General features: G+C 42.8%; 1 protein-coding gene across 1 annotated transcript in view; it reads left to right on the forward strand.

Annotated features, from left to right (window-relative positions):
* Window positions 1-23,187, forward strand: part of TNXB (tenascin XB) — a 97,359-nt gene that overhangs the window by 16,595 nt on the left and 57,577 nt on the right. The window contains exons 9-18 of the mRNA XM_089502621.1: window positions 929-1,216; window positions 3,722-4,009; window positions 6,468-6,776; window positions 8,814-9,119; window positions 11,241-11,534; window positions 15,675-15,980; window positions 17,039-17,347; window positions 18,601-18,912; window positions 20,296-20,583; window positions 21,402-21,692. Coding sequence (XP_089358747.1) covers window positions 929-1,216; window positions 3,722-4,009; window positions 6,468-6,776; window positions 8,814-9,119; window positions 11,241-11,534; window positions 15,675-15,980; window positions 17,039-17,347; window positions 18,601-18,912; window positions 20,296-20,583; window positions 21,402-21,692 — 2,991 coding nt within the window. The remainder of the gene's footprint in view (window positions 1-928; window positions 1,217-3,721; window positions 4,010-6,467; window positions 6,777-8,813; window positions 9,120-11,240; window positions 11,535-15,674; window positions 15,981-17,038; window positions 17,348-18,600; window positions 18,913-20,295; window positions 20,584-21,401; window positions 21,693-23,187) is intronic.

Consider the following 23,187-nt stretch of genomic DNA (forward strand, 5'->3'; position numbering starts at 1 on the left):
AAATTTGTCCCATCTTATAACAACCTACCCTCCAACTGGCCCAGTTTGGTCAGAGGAGTCTCAATTAATTCTATGTCCAGCTTTTTCATGTGCTCTTAAGTTTCTCTCTCATCCTACCCTTTATCCTCCCCCCCCCCCCCCCGTCCCAAGCTTCCTGCGTGGAAAATGCAGAGCTGGCTGCAAACTGACTCTGAAGTATAAAAGGAATTTGAAACGAATTAACTGAGGCTGAGTCCACACTGCAGTAATAATCCAGTTTAACACCACTTTAACTGCCATGGCTCAATGGTATGGAATTCTAGGAATTGTTGTTTTGGAGACTTTTAGCCTTCTCTGCCAGAGAGCAATCATGCCACAATAAACTACAGTCCCCAGAATTCCATAGCATCAAGCCAGAGCAGTAAAAGTGGTATCAAACCGGACTATTTCTGCAGTGCAGATGCAGCTTTAGTGGGGAAAGATGAGAGGAAGGGGTGAAATCTTGTTCGTCCCAGTAGTCTCAGGCAAAAGCATACTGCTGCAACCTGTCCTAGCTTGTAAATTCTTCCACATGCTAATGTTGCTTGGTCACATGCGTCCCAGTTTTCATCTGTGAAATGTTGGAGGGTATGCAGCAATGATTACTACATCGCTGTTATGTGCCTTCAAGTCATTTCTGACTTACAATTACCCTGTCCCATGGTTTTCTTAGCAACCTGTCATGAGGGTTTCTTGGCAAGATTTATTCAGAGGGGGTTTGTCTTTGCCTTCCTCTGAGGCTGAGAGTGTGTAAATTGCACAAGGTTACCCAGTGCATTTCCATGGCCAAGTGGGGATTCAAACCCTCTTAGTCCAACACTCAAACCACTATACTAAGCTGGCTCTCAAAACATTGTTTAGTATTCATTAATTCTTCCTTCTCCTTTGCTGTTTCTCTTCCCTGCAACAGTAAAGCCAGACAAGAGACTGACGGCACCACCTGGCTTGGGAGAACTCTCTGCCTCAAATATCACAAGTGACTCTGTCCACCTGTCCTGGAATGTCCCCTCTGGCAGCTTTGACTCCTTTGTGATCCAGTACAAGGATGCCGAAGGCAGGCCTCAAGTGTTGCCCACAGAGGGCGATGCCCGCGAAGTCACAATCCCCAGCCTGGCTCCTTCCCGCCGGTACCGCTTCAATCTCTATGGCATCTCCAATCGCAAACGCCTTGGCCCTGCCACCAAAGATGTCACCACAGGTTAGCAAAAGAGCTGACGTAAACATTTCCCCCCACTAGAATTTGTCTCTCTTTCCCCTAAAAAAGTGGTTCCCAAACTTTGAACCTCCAGGTGTTTTGGACTTCAACTCCAGACGACCCACCAAGCTTGGCCAAGAGTCAAGGATTCTGGGAGCTGTAGTCCAGAACATCTGAAGGATTAAAGTTTGCCCTAAAGATTGTGTAATTAAAAGTTACAAGTAATTCAGTTAACTGGCTGGGATCACAAATGTATAATTGTGTGGTGTCTGCATGTGCCAGAATACTCCAGAAGCAGCCTAGAGTATCCTGGCCTTGGAGCTTCCCCACCCTCTTACCTTGCATTCCTATGGACATTCTCACATACAAACTTCTATGGTCTGTCCCTGGGCTTTCCACTCCACCAAATGCATTTGAGGAAATAGGCTCAAGTCTACACAAGCTCATACTACTAACTTCTATCTTTCATTTAAGAGTTTATCGCATGTACTTTTGTCTCCATTCTGGGCATGGGCAAGTGACGCAAGTGGCCAAGTGGAAATGGAGTTTATCACATGCTAAACTGTCAGCAAGGCGTCCCCATGCCATTGCCAACCCTAACCCATCCCTGAGCCAGGCTGAGGCACGTGAATTTTGCTTGGCCGGAAAGATTTTTTGCTCAGCTGGAAGCTTTTAGCCTGAACAAAATTCACGTGCTTCAACCTGGTGTGAGGACAGGTTAGGATAGGCGATGGCATGGGGATACCTTGCTGACAGTTTAGCATGCAATAAACTTTGTTTTCACTCAGCCATGCACATCCCCTGCCCGTACCCAGAATGGAGAGAAAAGTGTGTGCCATAACTCCTTAGTCTCAAAGTTGCTGCAAGATCCCTTTGAGTACCTAAGATAAAAAGAGTGTGATGTGCCCTATCTCTCCTGCCACAACCTCACCCTTTCACAAAATACCAAAGCAACATGGAGCTCAGTTACAAAGAAGCAGGTATGCTGTCTTTCAGATAACACATGCCTGGGGACTAGTTCTCCCAAAGTATGCCCTGGCACCCGACTGCATTTCTTCTAACAGAGCATCGATGTACAGTATGAAATTTTCTGCATCGACATCTGTTTTCTTCCGAAGATCCTGCCAAGAATGAACTCAGTGCAGAATTCCAACATACATACAATCACTTAGGAATCCTTATAGTAGGGATATGCAGATCTGTCGGGCTTGATTTTACACACCCTTGTGCTGTTCCTTTTTAATAGGGACAGTTCTATCTAATTAATCCTCTGTCATTTCACTTTTTCAGCTGCTTTTAAAATGCCCGAGTTTCTCTCTCCTCCTCCCACTTTTTTTCCTTCACAGTGGCTTATTTCAGCTGCTGCAAACTGGGTTCAGAGTGAAAAGTAGTTGGCACAGCTTGGCAGAGGGGAGAAGAGGGTACAGAATCTTAACAACAACATTTATTTATAATGCCATTTTCACCAAAAGGGTAGAACATCAGACATATATAATAAAAAATATTGCCCTTCTCAGTGGGCTCAGGGAAAAACAAACTGCTGCAACCTCTCCTAGCTTGTTTTTCCTTCTTCATTGATAACTTGACCAGATTCTGATATTGCTTGGCCACATGTGTCCCAGTTTATATATGTGAAATGTTGAATGGTATGCTTTTGTCTTTCTCATTTTTCCAGATTGAAGCTTGTTTCACCATGCATTCACACTGGGTTGCAAGTCTTCATCTCACCCATTGAAATTCATTCATATTTCCTTGTACATTTCTCTAAAAGTGGTGCATTTTAGTGGAACCCCCCCCCCCCCCCCCCCCGGCCATGTAGTCATTTTACTGCTAACATTTTTTTCAGCTGTGCTCATTTTATGTCTTTGCTTTGTTTTGGCAAATTGTGTTACCAGCCCAGAAATGAATAAAATTGCTGACCACAAATTGTTTTTAGATCCACCTTCATTTCTAGGAGGCACAGACTGGGAAATTTCTCCTTAAAATGAGAAATTAACAGATTTCTTACCCTTATTTACCTTCAAGGCTGTTACTAAGCTATGTGGAACTATGGCAGCCATAGTTTTAAAATGTATCTTTTCCAAGCTCTGGTGATGGACAAATCTGCCAGTTTCAGTTTCGTAGAATCACAGAGTAGGAAGGGGCCCTATGGACCATCAGGTCTAATCCCCTGCTCAATGCAGGCTAGAACAGTGGTCCCCAAACTTTTGTCCTCCTCCAAATATTGTTGACTTCAGCTCCCAGAAGCCTTAGCCAGATTGGTAAATAGTCATGAATTCTGGGAGCAGAAGTCCACAACATCTGGAGGACAGAAGTTTGGGTACCACTGGGCTAGAGCAAACTTCTCATTGTGTCCAGTGGGACATACTCCCACTTCCCCCAAATGCAAGCATGGGATTGTAATCTAGCCTAATGCAGGCTAGACTAAAGGCAAGAAAAAGAGATCCCAAGGACTCTCGAACACTGCTGATAGCTTCAATTTCATTTTATTTTATATCCCTATCACAGCACCGAGGGAAGAAGAGACCATGCCGGAGGCTGTCCTCGGTGACCTCTCTGTCTCAGATACCACCAGTGACTCAGTCCGTCTCACATGGAGCATCCCCACAGGCACTTTTGACTCCTTCTTGCTCCAGTACCAAGACTCAGAGGGCAATGACCAATCCCTGCCTGTAAACTGGGATTCCCGTGAGGTCACCATTTCCAATTTGGTTCCCTCCCAAAGATACAGGTTCAACCTCTATGGCATCTCCGGCTCTCAACGTCTGGGACCTGTTTCTGCTGATGCTGTTACAGGTTAGAAACTTCATGAGTCAAAACCGTTTCTGAGAAGATGGAGTTCTCACCCTTTATTTCTTAACACCTTGCAATGCCATGTATTTGACTGGCATTACCAGAAGGATGGGTCAGTGTTGTGATTATTTCTTAGGTCACGTCATTAAAATGTGATTAAAATGAGATTAGCACAAGAGCCATTATCCTGTGAATAACCAGGGAATAACCAGGCAATAAACAGCAAAACATCATTCACAGGAAAATCCCGTGAATGATTTGCTGCTGTTTCTTGCCTGGTTATTCATGGGTTAATGGCACTTTAATCACGTTTCACCTTGACATCATGTGAAAACCATTAGCACAACTGCACAATAATGAGTTATCCTTGGGATAATATCACTTTGCGACGTTGTGTGAAAACCATTAGCACAATTGCGGGATTATCATGAGTTAATCACCATTTATACTTGCGATTGTTCCTCATGTGTTAAACTCATAAGGAGAATTCTACCCAGAGAACTGCAGTTTTATTGAAGAATAAGACAGACTGCAATTCTAAGGAGCCAAGGAAATTGAAGTTCCTCTAAGGCTGCTGCCACACTACAGAATTAATGCAGTTTGGTACTGCATTAACTGTCATGGCTCCATCTTATGGGATCCTGGGATTTGTAGTGTGTTATGGCACCAGAACTCTCTGGCAGAAAAGGCTAAATATCTCACAAATTTACAAATCCCAGAATTCCACAACACTGAGACATGGCAGTTAAACTGATGTCAAATTGCAATGTAAATGCAGCCACATAAGCCAGGGGACTGCAGTTTTACTAGGGAACTAGTGAGCCTGCACTTCTACAGAAGGCACATCCCAACTGATTGAAAAATCCCTGATTTTGTCCCTATTCTTTTCAATATTAATAGGGTTAAAATAAACTGACCTGGGGAGCTGGTATTAAAAACACACACACACCTCTCTGATCCTATCAGGAGCTGACTGAAAATATTCTGGGATAAACAAAATGTGTTTGGGTTTCCAAATAAAATAGGAAAGAAGAGGACCAAAATATGGGATTTTCTGCTCTTTTCAATTACCCTGGATGAACCTATAAGTAGCTGGGGATGTGCATTTCTACTAAGGAACCAAGGAACTGTAGTTTGCTAAAGAATTCTGGGAAGTACAATTCTATGTAGGAGTCAGGGGAGTACAGTTCTAATAAGCAACCAGGAGAACTGCAATTCAGTTAAGGAACTAGAGGAGCAGCAGTTCTGCTAAGAAGCCAGGAGAACTGCATTTTATTTGGCCCTTGCAGCCAGGGCCAGGGTCAGAGAAGTTGCTGTTGAGTGCTGCAGTTGGTGATCTTTAAAGAAGTCTCTGCATCACCAAGTTGCTTGGAGCAGGGAGAGTCTATGCTATTTGCATCTGTCTTTCTTGTAGGAATGTGATGATCATTCATTCCAGATTGCTAAACATATGTTTTTTTGATTTCTAAGCTCCTTTAAATCTCTGTTTATGAGACAAAAAATTTAGCACCTTCTCAGGACAGGTGTGAGAATCTTCAGATGGTTCATTTGCAAATGAACTAACAGGGCAGAAATGTCCATTTGAAATTCGCTGTTCTAGATGGTTTTATTGTTTATTGCTTCAGTACTAAGTTAAACAGTTAAACAGCAGGAGCACAGCTTTAAGACAAATGGGATTCAGTTTAAGCAACTTTAGGCACTGTGTTACTTTATTGTAACATATGGCCCTCCAGCTGTTGTTGGAGTACAAGTCCCAACATCCCACAGATAGTGCAGCCAATGCTGAGAAATGCTGGAAACTGTATGCCAACAACATCTGGATCATGGAAGCTGTGCTACTTGAAGGCTGATCTAAATGGCCTCCAAAAGCAGCAAGCAAGCTAGTCAATAAAAACCCATTGGGTGACCTTGGGCAAGTCACACTTTCATACTTTCAGGGAAAAGCAATGATAAGCCCCCTCTGAACAAATCTTGCCAAGAAAGCCCTACGATAGTTTTGCCTTAGGATCGCCATAACTCAGAAATGATTTGAAGGTACACAGCAACAACAAAGCTAGACCTATGTGAAAGACAGACTCAATTGCTCCCCTGCTGAACAGTTAGTTCAACTTAGTACTGAAGCAATAAAACAATAAAACCATCCAGAACATCACATTTGAAATTCCTGCCCACAGTTAGAATGGGTGAGGTATGCTCTGTGTGAGAGACAAAACATCGTAATTATGTCACACTTCACATGTGGGAAGAACAGTAAATATTTTCCTACCCTTCTTCAGGATGAGAAGAATGGTGACAGCAATTTACATCCCTACTTTCATTTGCCATTTGTCATTGCTTTCAACATTTCCTCCAAGATCAAGTCCTTTAATAAATTCCAAGAAATTGACAAGCCTAGATATGTCCAGTGTTCCTGACTTCAATTGTTCTTTGTTCTTTCTTTTTCCTGGCCCTTATACAACAGCTTCTAAGGAAACTAAAAAGGAAAGACCAGGAGAGACAAAACCAATTCAGCCCAGCCTAGGAGAGCTCTCAGTCTCTGTTGTCACCAGTGATTCCCTCCTCCTCTCCTGGACTGTCCGTACTGGGAATTTTGACTCTTTCCTGATCCAGTACAAGGATGCAGAGGGCAAGACTCAGGCGGTGCCTGCGGAGGGAGACTCCCGTGAGATCACCATCTCTAACCTCAATCCTTCCCGTAGATATAAATTCAACCTCTATGGAGTCTCTGGGCGCAAGAGATCTGGCCCCATCTCCACTGAAGCCATTACAGGTCAGCAGGAAAAGTCCACTTAGCTGGAGGCTTTTCAGAAGTTGTGCTCCCAACATAATAATTTTGCTTTTTTTAGGGGCAGCACTGGCGTCATGATCATCCATTGTTGTCTTTTTGTTATTAGATGCCAGCACTGTGTTGTGGTTTGAGTGTTGGAGTAGGACTCTGAGAGATCAGGGTTCGAATCCCCATTTGGGCATGGAAACCCCCTGGGTGACCTTGGGCAAGTCATACCCTCTCAGCCTAAGCAGAAGCCAAGGACAAACTGCTTCTGAAGAAATCTTGCCAAGAAAATCCTGTGACAGGTTTGCCTTAGGGTTGCCATAAGTCAGAAATGACTTGAGGGCACACAACAACACACAATAGCCTTCAAGTCAGCTTTGACCTATGCTGTCCCTATCATAGGGGTTTCTTGGCAAGATTTCTTCAAAGGAGGTTTGCCATAGCAAGGGCTGTAGGTGATGGAGAGAAGGCAAAATGAGGGAAGGCAAAATGAGGCTGTTGCCCTCCAAATGAGAATTCTGCCGCCAATTAATTTTTTCCTTCAGTCTCCAAATTTCTAGCATCACAATAATTTAAAATTTCAGTTGAGCATTTTGAAACAGAATGGGACATGAGGATTGACCAAGGAAATGGGAACACAGCAAAAGTTTGAGGTGTGAATGATTTTCAGTACTTCACTTTCAATGTTAGAAAGTTCAGGACTGAATAAAAATTTCATGCTGTTGGGGGCAATGTCGTCATTTTGCCCCATTGCCTTCCTCTGAAGCTGAGAAACAGTGACTTGCCCAAAGGATTTCCATGGCTGAGTGGGGATTCAAACCCTGATCTCTCAGAATCCACACTCAGACCACATCACTGGCTCTTAGTGGTCACCCACTGCATTTGCATTTCTTGTTTTTACAGTACCTGCCGTGGCATTAAATTTCTACAAACTGGCTACCTGCTGTCTCTTTTTTCTTACCTCTATTTTGCTTCTCTCATTTCCACTTTTAATTTTCTAGTTTTCCTCATAACCACAAAACAATCCAGTTAACGTCAACACCTGGACCAGGAGCATGTGCCAGGAGAGGTACATGTGTCACATTTGTAGCTATGTCTCCCAATGGTACAACAACAAAATGACTGTGCTGATGGTGTACCAGGCTAGTTATAAGGTGGATTTAGAATTTTTTTGTCATTGCATGGTTAGAACGACAGCCAGCATGGTGTACTGCTTTAAGTGTTGGACTGTGACTCTGGCAAACAGGGTTTGAATCCCTGCTTAGCCATGAATCCCACTGGGTGATCTTGGGAGAGTCACAGATTCTCAACCTCCCAAAAAAACATGGTAGATTTACCTTAGGGTTGTCATAAGTCAGAAACTACTTGAACACACGCAACAACAAATGGTCAGAACATAATTCCAACTTCCAGAACAACCAAAAAGTGGGTTGCAGTGGTTTTCAGTTGGACTTCTGCCATTGTAATTCATCAGCCAAATGCCAATCCTGGTTTCTGTTATGGTGTTGTAACATAAATTGAACCAGAGCTTGGAAGTGTCACTTCTTTGGATCACAACTCCCAGAATTTACCCCCAGCCAGTGTGGCCATTGGGATTTGGGGTGCACTGGGATTTTGTGGTCCAAAAAAGGGAACATTTCCAAGCTCTGAAGCTAATCTGCTTCAATAGGGTTGTAAAACGGTGATTGGAGGTATGCTTTGTAATTGCTGTGTGCCTACAGGTTATGTCCATCTTAGAGCAACCCTAAGGTAAACTTGTTGTGGGGTTTTCTTGGTAGGATTTGTTTGTATGGAGGTTGCCATGGCCTTTCTCTGAGGCTGAAAGAATGTGACTTGCCCAAGGTCACCCAATGGGTTTCTATGGCCCAGAGGAGACAGGAACCCTGGCTTTCACAGTTACACTACACTAGCTCTCACTTATGCCTAGTGTTTTTCTTTTAAATAAAACTATCTCTGCTTTATCCCACTACAACTCCAGTATTATTTAGGATCTGCAGGTTGCACGCTAATTTCCTTTTCTCTTTCTATCATTAGCTTCCACTGCAGGCTCATCCGAGCTTGAAGCTGGGAGACCTGTTGAGCCCAACTTAGGAGAGCTCTCAGTCTCAGGTGTCACCAGTGATTCCCTCCTCCTCTCCTGGACTGTCCGTACTGGGAGTTTTGATTCCTTCCTGATCCAGTACAAGGATGCAGAGGGCAAGACTCAGGCCCTGCCTGTGGAGAGGGACTCCCGTGAGATCACCATTCCTAACCTCACTCCTTCCCACAGATACAAGTTCAACCTCTATGGAGTCTCTGGGCGCAAGCGGTCCAGCCCCATCTCCACTGAAGCCATTACAGGTCAGCATCTACAGCAGCAGAAGCAACAGACTACAGGACTAGAGGCTTTTCAGAAATTTCTCTCTCCCTTCTAACTTCTTTATTTCCTTAAAGGACTACTATGGGGCACTGGAAATGCTTGCCTAGCACTTTAATTATATTTATTTTATTTATTTTTCAACAGTCTTTTCCATGGCATGACATGTTTCCCACCTATCTTCTGCCCTTGTTCTGGTTCATAACTCTTAATATTTAGCTTTCTTTTTAACTAGCAACTCGAGACCGATTCACACAAACATTTGGATTATGGTTAAACATTTCTCATCCTGGATTACAGCCTGCTTTTTGCCAGTGGGATGCTGGAGACTGCTTCCAGCTGGTCAAAATACATTATATATATACTGTTAATTTCTCACTTGCTGCTTGAGATGTAGCCAGTTTTGCTCCTGTTAAGGATATGTCACATTTTCACAGTGATCAAATTGCAACATATTGTTAAAAGGAAAATATTCTTTCAGACTGGATTTATTAATCTGGATGGTAGAGGCCAAATTCATGAGACCAGTCAGACAAGAGCTACATCTGCACTACAGAAATAATCCATTTTGACATGGCTTTAACTGGCTTAATGCTATGGAATTCTGGGAACTGTACTTTTGTGAGACAGCCTTTTCTGTCAGAGAGCTCTGGTGCCACAATGAACTAAATTCCCAGGATTCCATAGCACAGAACCATGGCAGTCAAAGAAGTGTCAAGCTGGATTATTCCTGCAGTGCGGATGCATCTAAAATTGCTGTACATATTTCCCAGTAGATTTTATTCCTATTTTCACATAGTCATACAACCCAGTAACCAAAGATGTCAATGAAAATTGAAAGTACTGAATCTGTTTTCTCATTAATGAAAAATTCTAAGCTTGGAAAAGTTTGGGCATGCTACTTTTTTGGACCAAAGATCCCCAAATCTCTCAGCCAGCATGGCAACTGCAGGCCAGAAGATTCTGGGAGCTATAGCTGAAATTCCAAGCTCTATTTCTAACATTTCTGAAGCCTCATACTTTTGGATAATCAATGGCATAATACAATATGAATAAAACCAAAGAGTATTTTTGTGCTTCCCTTTCTATTCACACTATTCCCATTGTATTAATTCCATTCCCCTCCAGCATCATTTAGGACAGAGGTGACTAAAGTGTGGTCCATGAGCCACACCTAGCCCCCCAGGGCAATTTTAATGTGCCCCAGGACCTCGTGTCATTTCTTGTAATAAAGGCCTCTTTTGGATCTGAAATGATCATGGGCAGGAGCAGAAGTATGGTGAATATGCCCCCGCAACAACCTAAGGGGTTTGTTTACATTTGCCAGAATATTCTGGGCTGCCCCCAGAGTATTCTGGCCCCAAATTCCTCCTGGGTCCCCTCTGTCACCTGCCATGGGTTTTCATGACACAGGTACAGTAGTTGCCTTCCCATGTGGTCCTTGCAAGCTAGCCAGTGCCACCGCTGCAAGCACAAGTCACTGTGAGATGCCCAGCAATATCAGCACTCAGCACCTTATTTTGACCTGAGAACAACTTGTGCCCGCAAAGTGGCTTTCAGGGATGGTTGCAGGGACCACGTGGGAAGGGAAGTGGTCGTTGCCTCTGCATTTTGCTCTGGATTTTCTAAAAAAACTGGAGCAAAAAGTAAGTCTTTTAAACACAGGACAAGGGGTAGAAACCCTGAATCAGGTGTGGGCATTGTGTGGACAGTCCAAACACGATTTGGGGTTTGGGACCTGGGTAATGTAAACAGCCCGCAGAGAGCCTGGGTGGACTTTGGGGTTTAAAAGTAATGTAGTCAAGTCCCTAGAGGGTATTTTGGGGGCATTTTTAACATTTTATATATAAGGGACATGTAGCCCTCCAGTGTCCGCTAGGGGATAAAGTGGGGCCTTTATTCATTTCATTTCATTTCTATGCCACCTTTCTCCCAAAAAGAGACCCAAGGCAGCTCATACAAAACTATTTAATGAATTTACATTTTTTTTTAAAATAATAACCTCCAATAGTCACACTTCCCTGTTTTAGGAACTACACAGACTGACTCATTTAGAACTGGCTGCACTGGTTACTTTTCATTCTCTATTCTATCCCCAAATACAGCTTCACAGGAGAGTGAGAAGCAGGTCTCTGTTCAGCCCAGCCTAGGAGAGCTCTCAGTTTCTGATGTCTCCAGTGATTCCGTCCGTCTCTCCTGGACAATTCCCACTGGCAGCTTTGAGTCTTTCCTAGTGCAGTACAAGGATGCTGAAGGCAAACCGCAAGCGTTGCCTGTGAAAGGGGACGCCCATGAGGTTGTCATCCCCAACCTAGCTCCTTCCCACAGATACGAGTTCAACCTCTATGGAGTTGATGGGCGCAAGCGCTCAGGCCCAATCTCTACCGATGCCACTACAGGTCAGCAGCCAGAATCCCCATGGCTGGGGGCTTTTCAGAAATTGCATTCCCTTTTTAGTAGATCTAGCTTTCTCTTTCAGAGCTTGGAAGCATTAATGTTATGACCAATATGCTGCATATTCTCCAACATTTCACATGTGACCAAACAACATCAGAGTGTGGTCAAAATGGCAAAAGTTATTAATGAGGAAAGATACACAAGCTAGGAAGAAATGCACCAGTTTACTTTGTCCACTGGGAAGGCCAAAAATCTACTCCTCTTCTCCATTCGCCCCTGCTGAGTTAATTGAGTGCAAATTACTTTTGCATTTTGAACTCTGTGTGCAGCAACTGGAGTAAGCAAGTGGGAAATTGGAGGAAGAGATTAACACTGGGACATTTTAAAAGCAGAGGAAAAAGGGAGATGATAGCATTAATTAGGACTATCTCCCCCTAACTGGTACAGTTGAGATGTGTGTGCCAGACCCATTGAATCCATGGTATCTTAATAAGTCAACATTCATGCAAATTCTATCGATTCAATGAGTCTATTCTAGTCAGGACTAACAATTGGATTTAGGCGTAGGTGTATGTTTATACATTCCTTGCTAAATTTCACCATGCTAATTTCCAGTGGATCACTGGAGAGCTTCTCTAACAAATCAAATTTAAAGCAATGAATGCGAAGTTGCTGCTTATTTCATACAGAGTCAAACCGACTTCACTGCTAAATTTTTTTTGTGGATTTTTCGGGCTATGTGGCCATGTTCTAGAAAATTTTCTTCCTGATGTTTTGCCAGCATCTGTGGCTGGCATCTTCAGAGAATGCTTTGCCTGGAAAAAGTTGGGTGTATATACACTTTCTGAGCTCACACAGTATATATACACCCAACTTTTTCCAGGCAAAGCATTCTCTGAAGATGCCAGCCGCAGATGCTGACAAAACAACAGGAAGAACATTTTCTAGAACACGGCCACATAGCCTGAAAAATCCACAAAAAACCATGGATGCCAGCCATGAAAGCCTTCGACTTCTCACTGCTAAATGTTGCCCCAGTTATGGTTATATCACATTCCCCTTGGTTTAATATACTGCTATTGGGAAAATGTGATCCTAGAATGGATTGGTTAAATCAGGAGGGTGGTCGAGCTTTTCCATGATTGAACAAAATGGCTACTTCATCCAGCTCAAGGCTAATCAATGCGGACTGGTACTGGTCACCAAGCCATTGGTTGCCAGTCCCTGACATGTTTCTGGGAAGGCTAGAAATAATTAGAACCAATGGACACAATTATGGTGCCAGTCTCTGGTACATTGGGGGGGGGAATTGCTGGTCCTCCATGTCAGATAGCCTGAGAAGTACTTACTGAGAAGTAATATATATTTCCCTTGGTATCTGCTGGGGCTTGGTTCCAGGAACCCATAGATACCAAAATCTGTGGTTGCTCAAGTCTCGTTATATACAATGGCATAAAGTGGCATCCCTTATATAAAATGGTAAAATCAAGTTTTGCTTTGGGGGATTTTTTAAAAAATATTTTAGAGCAGTGGATGGTTGAACCTGTGGATGAAGAATCCATGGATATGAAGGGCTGACTATATTTCCATATTAAGTTATAAAATAAGCTGTATATAGTTTTTGTGGGTTTTTCAGGCTATGAGTTCTAGAAGAGTTTAATCCTAATGTTTCACCAATAGTTGTGGCTGGCTTCTTCAGAGAATGCTGGTATGGAACAAAGTGGTGTGTGTGTGTACACACACACACACACACACACACACACACACACTCTATTGGTTGAGAGGAAGTGATTTACATGTTAATCTGTGTATTGTTCTGTTGTTGAGTGCAAGGCCTCAGGGGGTCTATTTAATTAATTATCCATTGTCTTCTGGGAAACCCCACTCACCCTGAAGGGTTTGCATTAGCATGGGCTGGGTCTTGATATTGGTGTTTTTCAGGACTGGTAGCCAAACTTTGTTTAAGAGTTTCTTCTTTCTTGTAAACAAAGTGTAGCTACCAGTCCTGAAAAACACCAAAATCAAGACCCAGCAAATACAAATGAAAAACACCCAGGGTGAGAGGGGTTTCTCAGCAGACAATGGATTATTAAATAGGTTTTTGTGGGTTTTTTGGGCTGTGTGGCCATCATGTGTAAATTTACAGTGCTTTATAAATAAAGGTTAATAATAATAATAATAATAATAATAATAATAATAATAATATGTTCTAGAAGAGTTTCTTCCTAATGTTTCGCCAGCGTCTGTGGCTGGCATCTTCAGAGAATTCTTGCCTGGAAAGGACTTGGGTATGTGTGTGTGTGTATGTATATATATATATATATATATATATATATATATATATATACAGTGTGACCTGGGAAGGCAGGAGTGATTTGCGTGTGTCTTGGTCTGTTGCTAATGGCAGGCCTCAGGGTGGGAGGGTCTGCAAAAGAGGATGAGTGTCTGCTTGATGGTGCTCATTGTCTGCTGGGAAATTTCTCATTTGCCTTTGTTGAGTCTTGATCTTGCTATTTTTCAGGACTGGTAGCCAAACCTTGTTTACTTTAAGGATTTCCTCTTTCCTGTTGAAATTGTCCAAGTGTTTGTGGATTTCAATGGGTTTCCTGTGCATCCTGACATGGTAGTGGTTGGCATGGTCTAGAATGTCAATGTTTTCAAACAGTATTTTATGCCCAGGATGGTTTGTGACATGTTCTGCTACTGCTGATTTTTCTGGCTGGCCCAGTCTGCAGTGACTCTCGTGTTTCTTGATTCTTGTTTGCACACTGCGTTTGGTGGTCCCTATGTAGACTTGTCCGCAGCTGCATGGTATGCGGTAAACTCCTGTGGCTGTTAGAGGGTCTTTCTGGTCCTTGGCTGAGCAAAGCATTTGCTGGATTTTCTTCGTCGGTTTGTAAACCATTTGAAGGTTGTGTTTCCTCACCAGTTTCCCTATTCTGTCTGTAACTGCTTTGATGTATGGTAAAAATACCTTACCTTTGGGTGGTTGTTTGTCTTCCCTCCTCTGGGTTTTTCTGGGCCTGGCAGCCCTTCTGATGTCTGAGCTGGAATAACCATTCGACTGTAGAGCCTGGTCTAGGTGCTTTAATTCGTCTTCCAAGAAATGAGCTTTGCAGATGCATTTTGCCCGGTCTACCAGTGTTTTGATTGTGCTTCTTTTTTGTCTTGGGTGATGGTTGGAGTTCTTATGCAGGTATCTGTCTGTATGTGTGGGTTTTCTGTATACTGTGTGACCCAAACGTTGGTTCTGTTTACGGATGACTAGGACATCCAAGAATTATTAAATAAATGGACACCCTGAGGCCTTGCCATTCAACAACAGAGCAATGCACAGATTAACTTGTAAATTGCTTACTCTGAACTAACAGTATATATACCTCACTCTCTTCCATGCCAGCATTCTCTGAAGATGCCAGCTATAGCTGCTGGCGGAACGTCAGGAATAAACTCCTCTAGAACATGGCTTCATAGCCCGAAAACCCACAAAAAACTATGGATGCCAGCTGTGAAAGCCTTCAACTTCACATGAACTGTATATGTTGTATCATAGTACTGGGAAGAAGGATAGATATGTTTTAAGGAGTGTGCCGAGAAGAATTTGTTGGTTGGAACTAGGGCCAGATTTATGCACAAGCTTAGGAGCTCAAATTCTGGGGGAGCCTCTAAATACAAAACAAATCTGTTAGAATAATACACATTTTCTTTGTAATGCTATGGGATTTCAATGTCTAGAAGCCTCAGTATGTCTTAATCCATCCCTGCCTGGAAAAGTCTTAAATGCTTCGAGTAAATCATTATTTTGATTTAAGACTTCAGAAACTTTTCACTTCATCTCTTTTCATTTCAGCTCCAAAGCAGAAGCTAGCTTTGGCTCATTTCCCCTAATTCTCGGTTAAATATAACAGAGGAATCAACAAAAGGCTATAATACTTTTCTTTCCTTTTCTTTATCTGCCAGAATTGGATGAACATTTCAGATGTAGTGGTCCTTTTTAAGGGGACAAGGTGTGCCAATTTTCTGAGATACAGGTCCAGATTATAAATGTGGACCTGTGTTTTGTGGGATTTGTTTCTTTTGCGTGGGTTTTGTTGTTATTGAATGCTGATATCTTTTCATTGCCATGGTTTTATCTATTTTAGCCTCCACCACAGTCTCACAGGAAGATGAAGAACAGACTGCTTTTCAGCCCAGCCTGGGAGAGCTCTCAGTCTCAAATATTGCATCCGACTCTGTCCGTCTCTCCTGGACTGTCCTCACTGGGAGCTTTGATTCTTTCCTACTGCAGTACAAGGATGCTGAAGGCAAACCCCAGGCTTTGCCTGTGGAAGGAGATGCCCGTGAAGTCATTGTTCCCAGCCTGGTTCCTTCTCGCAGATACAAGTTCAATCTCTATGGAGTCTCTGGACGCAAACGGTCCGGCCCACTCTCCACCGAAGCCACCACAGGTCAGCTGTGGCTGTTGAATGACCCAGAATTAACACAGCATGGAGTGGAAAAAAATAGCAAAATACTCCTATGCCTCCTAGAGTGTATTTGGAAGCATTTGTTGGGGGAGAGGCAGAGCCCTCCAAGGTTCCTTGTGGGGGCTAACACAGCCCCTTAGCCTTCCACAGTTACTCACCCTTGCTTTAAATGCTGAGCGTTGTTGCATTTCCAACAGTATCATCTCTTCCAAGTCATTGGATTTATACAATGCTATTTGGCGTGTCTTGAATCAGTCCACCTCCATACTTACATACATACTTCTCAGAGGAGGGAGTTTCTCACATGGGGCCAGCAAAGCACAATTACAGTAGGGTAACACAGTTGGACTTCCATTTTTGCAGGGGATCTGTTCTGGACTCCCGCGAAAACGGAGGCTCGTGCAAATTCAAGTCTCATAGGCTTGAATGGGGCACACACCATTGGAAATAGTGCAGGTCGCCCCCTCTGCAGATGTTTGAGATCGTGGATCTCAGATGTGTGAGTTAGAAGGGTGACTGTCATGTCTTTACTAGGTACTTATCACAAGATGTTGAAGATTTTCATACCAGAGCTTACCATGGGGTAAGTGTTGGTAAAACATGCGTCTCTGAAAGCCTGACACACTTCCTAAATGTCAGGGAATCGTCCCCTTGCCTCCAGCATCCCTGAATTGTTCAGGGAGCAGCAATTTCCTAGGAATGCAAAGTTTCATAGGAATGCAAAGTAGAATAGTGTTCCTTGTGTAAAATGGAAAAAATCAAAATTTGCTTTATATATATATATAATATTTTCAAGCTGTGGATGGTTGAATCTGTGGATAAAGAATCTGTGGATACAGAAAGCCATCTGTACCCACCACAAACATTGTTATCCTACTGTAATTGTGCTTTACTAGCCTCATGTGAGAAACTCCAAAAATAAAGCACAAGGTTATTGTGAATACTGGCTAGCACTTGTAAGGGATAATCCCCCAAAAGTAACTTTTCCAAGTTCTGGTCTCAGCCCACCCCAGTGGGTTACAATTTCTCTCTCTTTTTAGCTGCGACAGCAACATCCCCAGAGGTGACCACGGAAAGAGTAACCATTCAGTTAAGCCTGGACCAGCTCTCCGTTACGGATGTTACCAATAATTCAGTCCGCCTCTCCTGGCTTGTCCCTACTGGGGATTTTGACTCCTTCCTAGTCCAGTACAAAGACTCAGAAGGGAGACTTCAAGCATTGCCTGTGGATGGCGTGTCCCGCACCCTCACTGTAGCAAACCTGGAGCCCTCACAGAGATATAAATTCAACCTCTATGGGGTTTTTAGAAGCAAACGTTACGGCCCTTTGTCTGCGATGGCTGTCACAGGTTAGCATTACTGGCTGAATTGGTTGGGATTGTTCTGGGATAATTGTTATCTCCTTTTTTTCCTCAAAGGGCAGCTGGAGCAACACGATACAAATCCTAATGGAAAGATTTCTACTATTTTCAGACTTATCTTTCTGCCTTTAGATTTTAACAGCTTTTGTGGGTGAGGGGGGCAGGGGAAACAGACTTTCTGGTTGCAAATAACCTTCTTGTTTTGTTACAGTCCAAGTGGGAACTGTCCTGTTCTCTTTTCACAAGACCATTTTTCCTACGTTTGGTTTCAAGGGCCCATTTACAGTCCATTAAATTGGGAACCTGGAGGGGGCAAGAAATTCCTAGAAAAGGGACTTCCCTAGAAATTCAGCAGGAGCTCCTCCCTTTCTTTTTTTACCATCAGGAAAGAGAAAAGACACCAATGGAAAGGCTGGGGAATACCCCATGACTGAGAACAACAACAACAACAACAACAACAACAACAACAACAACAACAACAACTATAGTTGAGGGTTTAACATCACATTCTTAATATCGAGAGGGGAAATTTGAATCCATGCAACCAATGCAATCTGCAGAAGTTTCTTGTGTCATTCAGACTGTATCTCTATTAGTATTTGGAGATAGGGAGCGATTAAACACCTAGGAAGCTTTTGCATGGAACTCTTGGTTGTGGCCCTGAAAGGCTATGCATGGACAAAGAACACTTGTTTTCAGATTGACAAGGGCTAGTCTACACTGCAGAATTAATGCAGTTTGACACTGCTTTAACTGCCATGGCTCAGTATGATGGAATTATGGGATCTGCAGTTTGAGGATATATTTTTAGCCTTCTTTGTCAGAAAGCTCTGGTGCACAACAGCCTACAAATCTCAGGATTCCATAGGATGGAACCATGACAGTTAAAGCAGTGTCAGACTCCATTAATTTTGCAATGTGGCGGCAGCCAAGGTTTTGCATGGCACAGGGACAATGAGAAAATTTGTACAATGAGAAAATTTTGCACGTCTAAAATCTGAGATATGAAAAAAATACATAGCCTCGCTTTTCAGTGTTTCTTGCAATGTGTCACCATTGTCTCCTTTTCAGTCTTTGCTTTGGACATGTGGAAACCAATGGGTGCAACTGTTCATAGGTGATATGGTTGGGGGAGATTCTTGCTTTCTTCTAGTGACAATTTTATTATTACAGGAGCAGAAGAGTTTTAGACTGCCACGATGTAAGCTTTACTTGCCTCCCTTCTCTTCTTCTCTGTCTAGCCCCAGTCTCAGCATCACAACCAGAACAAGCGGGAGTATTGGCCTCACAGCCCAAACTTGGGGAACTCTCCACTTTTGACATTTCTAGTGACTCACTCAGGCTCTCCTGGACTGTCTTGACTGGGCCATCCTTTGACTCTTTCCTAATTCAATACAAGGATGCAGAGGGTAAACCCCAGGCCTTGCCTGTGGGGGCAGCTGCCCGTGAAGTCACCATTTCCAACCTCGTACCTTCCCGTAAATACAAATTCCATCTTTATGGAGTCTCTGGTACCAAGCGGATTGGCCCCCTTTCTACTGAGGCAATCACAGGTCAGCTATACCCACTGTAACCATATTTTCCCCCCACAAGCAACAATTCTCTCTTTTCACAGGTTCCTTTCTGCCCTTTGGTGGTAAGTTAAAAAAATATTTGAAAAATAGATGAAATTGAGTTTCCCAAGTGTCACGAAACCCTGCTGTGGAGAATTCTGTAAAGATGAGGATCTTTGCAATTTTGGGCTGGCTCTGTTCAAAATACATGTGGTGGGTTTTTGTGTGTAGAAAATGGCATTTTCTGTGCAGAAAGCAAGTTTCCTACACAGAAAACATAGTTTCATTTTGTGCAGAAAAACATGTTTTCTGCACACACACAAAAACCAAGTGGCTTTTTTCAGAGAATAAATCCCTATTCAGAGAATAAATCCTTTTTCACAGAATAAATACCACTGCAGATAGCCCATGAAAACTGAGCAGTTCTCAAGGACTTCCTTGCAGTGAAAAGAAAAATGTTACAATCATTCATTCTTGCCTACAAGAACAAGATTTACAAAGATTTACATCCCTGTTTAGGTGAGTGAAGCAGTTCCTCTGGATCTACAGTACAGAATGAGGACATTTACAAACTTATATTTAAAAAGTTGTCATTATGCTCTGGACGTATACTCTTCTATGCAGCTTAGGAAAGGTAGTTTGTAAGGAATATATAGTACACAATGTAATTTTTAAAAACCCTACCGGTAAAACTTCAGGGAAGCGTGTGTGTATGAAAGCCTGATGCACTTCCCAAAACGGCAGGGAATCGTACCCACGCCTCCAGCATCCTTGAATTGTTCGCAGAGCAGCAATTTCCTATGAATGGAAACTTTGCGTTAATGGGAAATTGCTGCTCCCTGAACGATTCAGGGACACTGGAGCCGAGGGGAAGATTCCCTGACATTTGGGAAGCACGTCAGGCTTTCATACACATGCACTTCCCTGGTGTTTTACAGGCGTTTTACCAGCACTTACCCCACTGTAAGCGTTGGTATGAAAATCTTGATAGTCTGAACCTGGGTCCTTGAAACTAGGCATGACACCCTATCCTTCTGCTTCACTGTCTGTGTCATATCTGAACCTGTCCTGGAAATGAGGCATGACAACACTTGTCAAATATGTCCAGCATTGTAATCTTTCTGCAGTAATGACTGACCAGTATTAGTGACATCGCCTTTTTTCCAAAGGGGTTTTGCAGTGTCTTAAATAGACTGCATGCCACAATTGCAGAGGCACCCCACAGGATGAATCATTTTGAAGAGGGAAGGAGGGATAAGTCCCCAATCCGAATTGTTAGCAGAGGCAGAATAAAAAACTCGTGGCCTAGATGGCTGAGCAGTAACTAGCAAAGTTCTCTTTCTCTCTGATGATGGGGACACTTCCTTCTCTTCTTTGTTTCAGCTTCACTGATGGAGAAGCCCACTCCCCCTCTTAGGCTGGGGCAGCTGACAGCTAACAATGCCATGCCAAATTCTCTGGATCTCTCTTGGACTGTGGAAGAAGGAACTTTTGATTCTTTTATCATCCAGTATCGAGATGCTCAGGACAAACCCCAAGCTCTCCCTGTCGATGGGACCCTGCGTTCTCTCCATCTCCATGACTTGGTCCCCTCTCATAGATATCAGATCAACCTCTATGGTGTCTCAGGCAGAAAACGTCTTGGTCCCATCTCCACTGAAGCAGAGACAGGTCAGTAAGAATACATCTAGGATAAGACAGGGTACCTCAGGCACTGGGGCCTAATTCATCCCTCCGGGGATTGAAATCTGACCCTTGGGGATTTCCTAAATGGCCCTGTCCAATGATGACTGAGAGCCTTGATGTCTGAGGGAAAGTGACTGCAGGTTTTGCAAAAAAAATTTAAAACAGTATCCAAGGTGCTGAATATATTTTGGAGATAGGATTCAGCACCTTGGATAACACCAACTAATTAGTGTGGGAGCTGTCGCTGGCCCTATTCCTCTATTCCTTATCCCATCATCTATAGACCTGTTTGGTAGTTTCCTAGTTTCTTGTTTGGTGTTTTCCCTTCAAAAAATACTCAAACGCCTCTCAGAAGGCTCAGCAATTGGCAATAACAGCCATAAGCTAAAAGGCATCTATTTTGGAACCCACAGTTTTTTCTTTAACCCAGCCCACAACTGGAAAATAACTCCCTCCAGTAAATATCTAGAGATATTGACGTTGATTTTGGCCCTCAGGCCAAAAAGAGGTTCCCCATGTCTATTCTGGCTAAACATGGTGTCTTTCTTTCTTTCTTTCTTTCTTTCTTTCTTTCTTTCTTGTGCCTTGAGCTGAGGAACTGGAAAGGCAAATGTAACCCATTTCTCTTACACTGCATGTATATCTCTCTTCAAGCCTGGTTTTCAGATATTCTGTGTAAGACTATTTTAGCCCACTACCATTGCTGTGGTCCCCAGAGACATGTTAGTATATAACTTTAAAACTATATTCTCCATCATAAATCCCTCCAGTCATATCTTTATCCTCCATTTTGTCTTTTTCAGCCCCGTCACCCACAACGCCGCCGCCACCTCAGCCCACCTTGGCGGATCTCTCTGTTTGGAATGTCACCAGTGATTCTGTCCGTCTCTCCTGGCTGGTCCCCACTGGGAGCTTTGACTCCTTCACGATCCAGTACAAGAACACAGAGGGGAAACCCCAGTCGCTGCCAGTGGAGGGGGACTCTCGTGAAATCACTGTCCCCAATCTGGCTCCTTCACGGAAATACAAGTTTAACCTCTATGGAATCTCTGGCCGCAAGCGTGTGGGCCCCATTTCTGCGGAAGCTGTCACAGGTAGGGATGGAAACATCTCTCAGCCTCAGTTGCATTGCATTTCTCCAAATGTAGCCTACATTACCTTCCTATTCAGTTGTGGGACATTGTGGTTTCTACCACCACCCTTACTGAACAGACATTTGTATGGGATTTAGTATTAAATTCTGTTATTGTTGTGTACCTTCAAAACAAACCACTACACCATGCTGGCTCTACAATAGCAATCCAAGCTATAAATTGTTTTTAAAAGTTCTAAAGCCCAGCAAGAAAAAAACAACTACTTTTACAACAGCTATCCTACAAACAACAGGAACAGAAACCACTATTAAAACCACAGGGCCTAAAATACGTTACAATATATGCAAGAGCTAAAGCTACCATTAGTATCACAGGAACTAAACTATATTAAAATATTTGCAAGAGCTAAAACCATTGATATCATGGGGTGTAAAATGTACTAAAAATACTTACAAAAGCTAAAACTACTGTTAATATCACAGAGACCTTTGTGTGTGTGTGTGTATTATTATATTATATTATATTATATTATATTATATTATATTATATTATTAAAATGTACTTATCCCAACCTCTTAGATACACACCAGATAGCAAAATGGATAACATGGAATTGGAGTTTGAGATTTTTAAAAGAAGAAACAGAACAGAATACAGAGAATGAACAGTAAATAGATGCTATACTAGGAAGGCATTATGCAAGCCTCTCTAGGAGTACCATTCCATCATGTGGTAGGAGAAGACCACCAAGAAGGCCCTTTTTCTTCTAAGCATACTTGGATGGGAGACTGCCAACAAATACCAGGTGCTGTAGGCTATACAGTTAGTGCTTCATATCTATGGATTTTTTATCCATGGATTCAACCATCCATGGCTTGAAAATATTTTTAAAATATATAAATTCCAATAAGCAAACCTTGATTTTGCCATTTTATATAAGGGACACCATTATTCTCTACCATTGTACTTAATGGACTAGCCACATGAACACCACAGCAGTCCTCGGATAATGCTGGCTCTTTGGCTTAGTAATGCAGATGGGCACAACCCCCTACTCTTGTCAAAGAGGAAAACGTTTACCTTTTATGATGTGTGTGTGCGAGGATGTATGTATACCTTCAGGTCACCTGTCAGCTTAATAGTATACAACTCAAAATATGTATCTATGAATAATGGGCACAAATAGACTTCAGTAATTTGGAAAATATATCCCCAAAATACATACATTTAGAAAAATGTATTTAAAGGTGTATACCTTAGGAAGATAACAGCCAACACAGTGCAGTGATTTGAGTACTGGAGTATAACTCTGGACACTGGAATTTGAATCCCACTCTGCTGTGGAAACCCACTGGGTGTCCTTGGGCAAATCACACTCGCTCAGCCTCAGAGGAAGGCAATGGCAAACCTCTCCTGAAGGAATCTTGCCAAGAAATCACCTTGATATGTTCACCTTAGGGTTGCCCTAAGTCAGAAATTACTTGAAGGCATACAA

Source organism: Sceloporus occidentalis, unplaced genomic scaffold (assembly GCF_023333645.1).
Source record: "Sceloporus occidentalis isolate IW3139 unplaced genomic scaffold, rSceOcc1.0.p SCAF_1, whole genome shotgun sequence".
Taxonomy (NCBI): Eukaryota; Metazoa; Chordata; class Lepidosauria; order Squamata; family Phrynosomatidae; genus Sceloporus; species Sceloporus occidentalis.